The 8976-nt window shown below is 42.9% G+C and overlaps 1 protein-coding gene across 1 annotated transcript in view; it reads left to right on the plus strand.

The window, feature by feature from the left end:
* The window catches only part of LOC105743096 (NACHT, LRR and PYD domains-containing protein 1-like), a 32703-nt gene that overhangs the window by 10853 nt on the left and 12874 nt on the right, over positions 1 to 8976 (plus strand). The window contains exons 2-6 of the mRNA XM_023723412.1: positions 7 to 49; positions 4183 to 4353; positions 5263 to 5343; positions 7506 to 7594; positions 8789 to 8888. Of these exons, the coding sequence (XP_023579180.1) occupies positions 7 to 49; positions 4183 to 4353; positions 5263 to 5343; positions 7506 to 7594; positions 8789 to 8888 (484 nt within the window). The remainder of the gene's footprint in view (positions 1 to 6; positions 50 to 4182; positions 4354 to 5262; positions 5344 to 7505; positions 7595 to 8788; positions 8889 to 8976) is intronic.

Here is an 8976-nt window from a genome sequence, read left to right on the forward strand (position 1 = left end):
GCCTTTGTAAGACCCTCGATCACCCCTGCTGCCTGCTGGAGACCCTGAGGTGAGTCTGCACTAGGTTCTCCTTAAGCAGGTCAGGTAGGGAAAGGAAGTTAGAAACTTCATTTTGTGATGAGGATTTGATGTCTATGTTTATCAGATATTCATCCACAGCCTCACTGATCACACAAAGTGACAGATGCTGTAGCTGTTATGGCAAAGAACCAAAGACAAGATTCTTTTCCCCTGTAGGTAGAGGGAGACTAACATTAATCAAAAAACTATGCTAAGAAACAACTAACAATAGGAACAGTGCTCCTTGTGGAAGTGTCTTCAAAGAGAGCTAAACAAAACAGGGGAGTTGACCAAGTGAAGCCCGGGCATGAGGAACAAGAGTCAAGCAGAGGAAGTTGGATCTCTTGCCTCCCACTCCTCTCCTAATCAGCATGCTGCCCTCTGCTTCTGTGTGGTGTGCTTTTCAAGATTCCACACACACATAAGATTCTATAACATTCTATGATTTTTTTTTCAGTTTCCTTGTATTTCGCTTTTCAACTTCTCTTTAAAAATGGGGGGGGAGAACAGAAGCCAAGGATTCTAGAGTCTTTCTTTATATAAAAAAAATTGAAATATAGCATACTCCATAGTGAAAGAGCATTCACAAGAGGAGAAATATCAAAGCAGGGCTAGACAGCCTGGAAAGAAAGACACCCATGGAAAATCCTTGGAATAGCCTGGGACAGGGAGATAGAGAACAACTCAATAAAGCACAGAAGCTCAGAGGTTCAGGAATATTCAGAATTTCTGGTCCTACAGCAGCAACATGCTGCAAGCACTGACCTCCTGCTAGGCAATGTCCCAAGTACATAACACACATGACCTCTCTCTTTGGCTTCCTTCACAAGACTCAGAAAATCCATGCTACAGGTAAATAAACTACACTTGTAGATAAAGAAAACTTCCCTTATTGTTCAAGTAGCCCTAAAAGAAGTGAGATATGACCCCATGTTTTGCTGGGCCCAGAGCATTTACCCTGCATGATGCCCAGACTGCCTTCACTCAGATATCCTCAGCCTCCTCAGCAAGGGCCATGACCACATTTTCTCAGTAGCATTGAAGACTTTGGGACTTAAGAGGGGTATCCGAACAGCACATCTTGCAATGATGAGTCCATTGCAGTGAATGAATCCACAAAAGTAGCTTTACTCTAAGACAGTATGTAATGATTAAACTTAATGTGCACTGTAATTCTAGCTCTGTGCTGAAAGCTGGGAGAATGCCCTGCCTTTGCTCACACCTTAGCAGCACCATCGTTTCCCTGTAATAGTCATCAAACATCCTCTACCTTCAGTTGCCCCTGACTTCTCCTTTTTCAATTCTGTTGCCTTCATTCACTTGTAGAACATATAAGAAATGAATTTGGGTAGGCAACGTGATTTAGATTATAACAAAGGAGGTAGATCTTCCTCATGGAGCTCACATTCCACATGGAAAAGAAGACAAACTTCCAATGAAATCAGTGAAATACATCTTGTGGGAAATGGGTGATAGAAAGATGAAACAAAAAGGAAAAGAAGAACTCTAAGGGGTTGGGGAGATAGCTCAGTAGAATAAGTGCTTGCCTGGCAAATGCAAGGGCCAGAGTTCAATCCCCGGTTCAAAAAAAAAAAAAAAAAAACAAGAACTCTAGGGACAGACATACAATTTTGAAAAGAAAGTGTTAAAGCACAACTTCACCAAGTTCACTTACCTATGAGCTAAGACCTGAGGCTATGAGGGAATAAGCTACGAAACAAAGGGGGTACAAATGAATGACATTTTGTATCTGTATATTCAAAGTAGAATACATATACAGCTGCATTCTCTTAATTCAATAAATAGAGACATTTGTTCTAATAGTGTGTGTGCACAGGATATCATGTCTCCATCTTGTACAATGAATAACCACTAAGACAACAATATGCAACATACTAATTATTGAAACTGTGCTAGAAATCAGTTTAGAAACTGTCTCATTTCTATTTGTTTCTCAATAAAATTATTAAAAAGAAAAAAAAAAGAATGACCAGATTCTAAGACCTTTGGGTGGTGACCAAATAGGAAACAACCTAATGACGATAGTGCTAAAGCAGATAATAAGTGAGAGATGACATGGATCCAGGTTGAATGACATGGTAGACACAATTAGGACATAAAATTTAACTTGAGATAATGTAGGAAAACATTAGACAACTCTAAACAAAGCTTGACTTACTGTTATTTGTGTCAATGTTTAAGCCCACCCAACATCTATGTGTGTCTTGTAACCAAGAAGGTTGGTTAGCAGTGAGTAGCGGTGAAGGATGAGGGCAATCCACATACACCCAGCCCAACATTGTGGCCTCCACCATGGTACTATGGGTGTTTTTTTAAACCAAACTTGATCATGTAAATCATAACTGTTTATATCCACAGGTGGCTACCTGTGGGATCCCACCTGAGAGCTGAAAGCATCTTGTCTTCATGCTGAGCACCAGCCAGACCCTTACAGAGCTAGAGTTAGACTTCAACATGCTAACAGATACTAGAGCAAAACACCTTAGGCAGGATCTAAAACATCCAAGCTGCAAGCTTCAGAAACTGAAGTAATTGCTCCTTTCTGGTTGACACTGATTTTCAGGGATGATGAGATGGTACAGGAGGTAGATGACGATGTGGCAAACCAAAAAAAGGGGCAAGGAAAAGGGTCAGATTATGTGGAGTAGGAGGAACTCATGGAAATTCAATATACTGTGGAGTCTTGGGTAGAAATTCACCCCTGTCTGGATCCAGAGCTGTGGTCACAGGAATTCATATGCATATACACAAGCCAAGTTCTTCTCAAGCCCATGATAGAGTCTCATTCGCTATGGGCACATTAGTCAAACTGAAACCTATGACTCCGAAACCCACACTCTAAGGGCAGATCAGTAGCCTCTATTTCTTGAAGGGACATCATTAACAATTAGCATGAAGTAAAGACCAAATAGCTCAGCTGACTAAAGCACCTGCAAACAGGCCCAGGGGCCTGGGGTTTGATCCTCGGGCCTGCCATGCTGGCCCTGCCCACGGGACATGCTGAGACAACAATTGAGACTCGGTGTGGTGGTGTGGGTCTGTAATCCTAGCACTTGTGAGACTGTAAACAGGAGAATCACTATGAGTCCAAGCTAGTGGTGAGACACTAAACACCCTACGGACCCTTAAAAAAGATATAAGCATGAGTCTGAGTTCAGAATGGAGATAGAATTTTTGTGGTCTTATTTTCAAAATACTAGAGAAGGGTGGTAAAGTAGTGACATTCTAAAATGTTTCAGAGGACTAAATGAATGAAGAACTCAGAGAACTATTCTGTTTGCTGTTTCTGAAGTCTTCACCAACCAGCAATTGCCTAATAACAGGTCACATTGCTTGTCAAAAGTGAGACAACTGAACTCACTGGTGTGTACCTTTTGCAGGCTTCTGCCACTACCTTCATCTGGATGACAGAACCACATCCCTTACCACATACAAAAAGAGTGGGTTGTTCACATCTCCCTATGCCCTGATGACCTCTGCCTCAATGCACAAAATTATACACATATGTGCACTCTTGAGAGAGCTGCCATCAGTTTCACCTTTTGGCTTCTACTCATGCACTGAGGGATGCTAACTGCAGTTCTGGTCCACTTCCTTCTTTTTTGGAGGGGAACAGGGTCTTTCTATGTAATTCAGGCTGGGCTTCAGCTCACTTTGTAGCCCAGGAAGGTCTCAAACTTACAACAATTCTCCTGCCTTAACATCCCAAGTACTGAGATTACAGGCATGAGCCATCACACCTTGCTCCTCCTCCCTGCTTTTAAGCACAAAGTGTTCCCTTTGCAGAACCATTGCTTCTTTCTACAGTGGATAAATGTGGACAAAGATGTCCATGGGATAGGAAAATGGAAAAAGAAACCAAATGGAACTACTTCCTAATGTCAAGGGTCAGCAATTTCTGGAAGGCTAAGGACTCTGTCACACCTATAATATCTAATCCTCACTATCTCTACAGATGAAAACATGGAGTCAAAAGATTGACTGTTTTCGCAAGATTCCATAGGTATAATGCAAAAATACAAGAAAGGTATTCAGGATCCAGATACCCAGATAGCAAACCTGGAGACAATGACTATGGACTCATGTGCATCCATCCTGCAGGCTTCTTGGCTGTGGCCTCACCTCCAACTGCTGCCAGGATCTGGCCTCTGTGCTCAGCACCAGCTCCAGCCTCAAAGAGTTGGACCTGCAGCAGAATGACCTGGGAAGCTTTGGTGTGCATCTGCTCTTTGAGGGTCTCAGGAAGCCCAAATGCCAACTCATACTACTATGGTAAGGCTATGGGGACCCTGGGATGGAAAAAAGAAGAAAAATAGATGCAGATATAACTAGCCTGGGCTTTGTCCTAACTATGTCACTTACACTATGTGAGTTCAGCAAGTAACAGTCTTCTGTAAGACCCTGTTTCCTGACCAGTGCACTCCAACTGTCATACTCACTTGTGGCTCATAGTAACATACAATGTATGTGTATTCAATCTATTATACACCACTTGTCTACCTAGGGTATGGTTCTGCATTTCTTCCCAACCTCCAAAAACAGGGTGATCTAAAAACGAGAATTGACTAAATGATATTGATTTATAAAGTACACGTTATACAGGATTTAAATGTTCACTTCACTCTGGAGGAAAACTTCATCCATTTATTTATTGTCATCTATTAGTGGCAGGCCTCTGACATGCAGAGCACATGCCAGGCCTTATCAATATACCAGTGAAAAATAAATAAACAAATAATTGTAAGGGGCTGACAAGATGGCTCAACAATCTAAAGCATCTGCTTAGGCAAGCTTAGGCAGATACACAAGAACCGCGGTTCAATCCCTGACTCCACATATTGTGCCAGTCCCACCCCCATGGCTGAGCCAGCTACAAAAATAAATAAATAAATAAATATACTAGTGAGCAGACATGAGCTTGAAGTCCTGAAAGAGGCTTAACCAAGTGGAAACGAGATGCATATTCATATCCTATGAGAAAACACATGGGTATTTACACAAGAAAACTACTAATGAATCACTTTACCTTGATCACACTGGTCAATTTCCAGGAAACCTAATATGAACAGATTCCTTCATCAGTGGCCAGATGCCTACATTAGTTTGCAGATATACTGTACCCTGTGCACTTTGGCAATGTGGGAAGCTTCCAAAAGAAAGAGATTTCTCTTGTTCTTGCAGGCTGGATGTCACTCTGCTAAGTGATGAGGAGCTGAGGATCCTGGAGCAAGAGAAACCACAGCTGCTCATCTCCAGTGGACAGTAAGAGATGGAACTGGAACTTCCTCAGGATGACACAAGCTTAGGGCTAAGCCTCTGGATCTGGTGTGGGGCTGAGAGATGGGGCAGGTGTTAGGGTCTGGGAGGCACAGAGTCAGCAAGACACCAAGATAGCACAGCAACCAGAGTAACATATGCATTTTGGTTATGTACTGAAAATAAGATCAGATCACCTGCCCAATTAACCCCTTCATTAGAAACTGAGTTCATGCTCTCAGCTCATGATAATGTGACGTAAAGTACGCACGTGTAAGCTTTCCTTGAATGTACACGGATGTTGAAGCAATGAAAACAGTGATCACAAGGGAATATCAGGAAAAAGACAGAGAGAGACACTTGGAGGAAAGCCACCAACATGTCACTATCACCAGTCACCCCTCAATGCACAGACACTTACCCACCCTCAGGACTGAGACAGGGCTTCAGGGCAGGTCCCACAGAACACACTGAAGCCCCAGTGTGCATTCTGATGAACATATTTTGACCCATTATTTTGAAATCTTCTATCTTTAATGGCATGGCTTTGGAGTTTCACCTCAGCAAAAGTGAAAGGATGACTAGGTTTAAAACAAAACAGAGGAAGTCATTCATTATGGAGTAAGAGTTTTCTACAAATCACTGTGCATCAACCACTACTTGGGAATCTGAAACACAATAGTAAGCAAAACAGATGAAGCCCATCTTTCAGGAGCTTGGTCCACCACGGAGACAAGGACAGGTTTTCACACAACCATCGGTAATGGTACCTGGGGTCAATGTACACACACTGGTGGGCTTGACTTAACTCACTCAAGGAACTGAGTCAAGCTCTGAAAGATGTGAGTGGTTAAGAGGGGTTTGAGAAAGAGTTGATTCTATGCAGAAGGAGAGACTATGAAGGAGAAGAGAACTTAGCTCCATGAAGGACCAGGAGGAGGCCAACTGTGGGATGTGGCTCTACTTAAAGTGTGGTGTACAGGCAAGGGGCAGCAGCATCACCATCATCCAAGGGCAAAGTCAGTCCTCATCCAGATCTGCTCAAAATCTCTATGAGCCCAAACAAAATCCTGCAGTGTAATATTTTAAATATATCCTGATGCATTTTAAGTAGAATGAGTTTAATAGCCACTTTTCTAGAGGTCAGTAATCAGGGAGAAAGTGAATAAGTGGGGTGGAGGATGACAAGGCCTATAGCAAGGCCTTTAGGACTTGTTATCTTTCTGTTTCCTCCACGGGCAATGGAGTGATACTGTAGGAATCAGCACTGAAGTGATATGTTGCATTCACGTTTTAAAATCACCCACTATTATGAAAAGGAATAGCAGAGGGCCAGGGCAGAAAACATTTTAGAGGGTGCTGGAGTGCTTCAGGCCACAGACACCAGCACCTAGGACAGGATGGAGGCCATGAGAAGTGGAGAGTGCGGGATAAAAGGAAAGCTACATTTGACATATTGGCCAGATGACCAGCTGAGGGTGGGCAAGTGCTTTAGTTTATTTTGTGCAATTATAACACAAAATCTGAGACTGATTGATTAAGCAGAAATAGTTATGCTATGTTATGTTATTATGTTGTGTTGTTATGTGATATGATAGATGTTGTGTTGTTATGTTATCCTATGTCATGTTATGCTGTTATGCTGTGCTATGCGGTGCTGTGTTGTGCTGCGCTGTGCTACATTATTGAGGCTGGGAAGGCTAAACTATAAGAGTTTAAGTCTCTAATGACCTGTTTATAGAAAAGGAAAGGCCAGAACACATAGAGGAGAATAAGAGGGGGCCCAGCTCAATTTTGTGACATATCTGTCATTGCCACAACAGCTGCATTACTATGATAAAGCCAGTAATCTCAACGTAACAGCTAAGACTCAAAATCCCATCACTCCTTAGAGTTAATAGAACTCTATACAATTGTACTGGGGAGTAACTTTATGAAGTGTACACTATGGGAGACACATTTAAGCCACAGCAACAAAAGAGGATTCAAGATGATACCCCAGTTCTGGCATGGATATGTGGGTGGATGGAGGGCCACACACAGAGATGGGAACTTCAGAATTAAGGGATGGAGTTCAAATTTGAGTGCATTGAATTGTAACTGAGTGTGTCAAATACAAAGCCCTGGCTTCCCTGAGATTGACACAGAATGAACATCTCCATGTGTAGATATCCAGATACAAGGATCCCTACAGAAGACCCGGAAGGCGGAGAAGAGAGGTGCAGCACATCCTCATTCAAGCAGATACCACAGTCAGGTATTTCATTGGGTTGTGCTGGGACCACTAAGATGGGGGCAGTGTCACTATGGAAGGTCAAGGCCTTCATGGCCTCCATACCCCTTTGCTTAGAGTGGGACAGGGCAGATTAACCACCTATAGGGCCCTATTCCAAATAAAATTCTCTAATACTAAAACATGGAAATTGCCCTGGATTGTTGATTTCCCTGAAGCTGAGATAAGGATCCAAACCCACTGCACTTGTACAATAAGCTTGCAGGTTCCAGACTCATATTCCTCCCAAAAATGAATGCTTATGAGTGGTAAGAAGCATAGGAAGGAGGTTATTAGGCAGAAATTAAAAGGCACACATTCAAAGAAGTATATTGCAGGCCCACAAGAGAGACCACCACCAAAGTTACTGTAATGGGAAACTTAGTCTTCTCTTGAGAAAGTGGAAACCCAGAAAAATACAGCCTGCTGCTGAGAAGGGTACCAGCCCATATAACACATAGGAGCACAGTTTTTATAAATGGTTAACTTAAGGATTCTTTGAATTTCCTCAACCTATTCCTTTATCTGAGGATTGGATTCTAGCTCTTTAGTTTCTTACTTAAGCCAAATTACAGGCATTCTCTATTCCTGAGGAGTTTTCAGTGTGAAGAGTCAGACAGGAAAAGAGCCTAAATTTAACCAACAAACAGCTAATATAAATCACCATACCTGTTCTGCACTAGAGTGTGGAAGTTGCACTCTTCTTAAAGAGTCTTATTTTAGTTATGATTGTCTTCTCTCTTACCTATCTTTTATTTCTATCCTGTCTATGGCTTGGACCAGACCATGAACCATAGCATTGACCTCCCATTCTGAGCTGCTGAGGCCTGAGAATCCACTCCCCATCCCTGACTGCCAATCTACCTTTTGAGTCATTTCACTCCCAGCTCACCACCTTGGCACATGCTCGGGGGAGTGACACTTCTGGACCAGTGTGGAATTGCAGTGAGCAAAGGATGTTTGCAGACAGCAGGCAGCCTTAGGACAGGGACAGAAGTTGTAGGCAAATTCTCTGCTATGACCAGGCTGGCCAGCCTCAGGACAAGCCTACCATGGACCTAATGTGGGAGACCAGGCAGAAGAACTCAGAACTGACCACTTCCCTGTCAGTCCCAGACAGAGATTCCTCATGTGTAGCTCCAGGGGAACCCTTCCATCTGTCTGTTCCTCACTCTCTAGGTGACCTGCACATGGAGACCCTGGACAATAAAGGTGCAATCTGGAGCACCACAAGTCCTCTTCCTCTGATGTTAATTGACAAAAAGAGGAGCCATTGGAGGTGAGTGAGATATTTTGGCTGCCAATCCCTGGGCTCACCATCCACATTCCCTGTACTGGGTCCCACAGACAGTGCCCACAGCATCTCT

The sequence above is a fragment of the Octodon degus genome, unplaced genomic scaffold (genome assembly GCF_000260255.1).
Source record: "Octodon degus isolate 3935 unplaced genomic scaffold, OctDeg1.0 scaffold00098, whole genome shotgun sequence".
NCBI lineage: Eukaryota > Metazoa > Chordata > Mammalia > Rodentia > Octodontidae > Octodon > Octodon degus.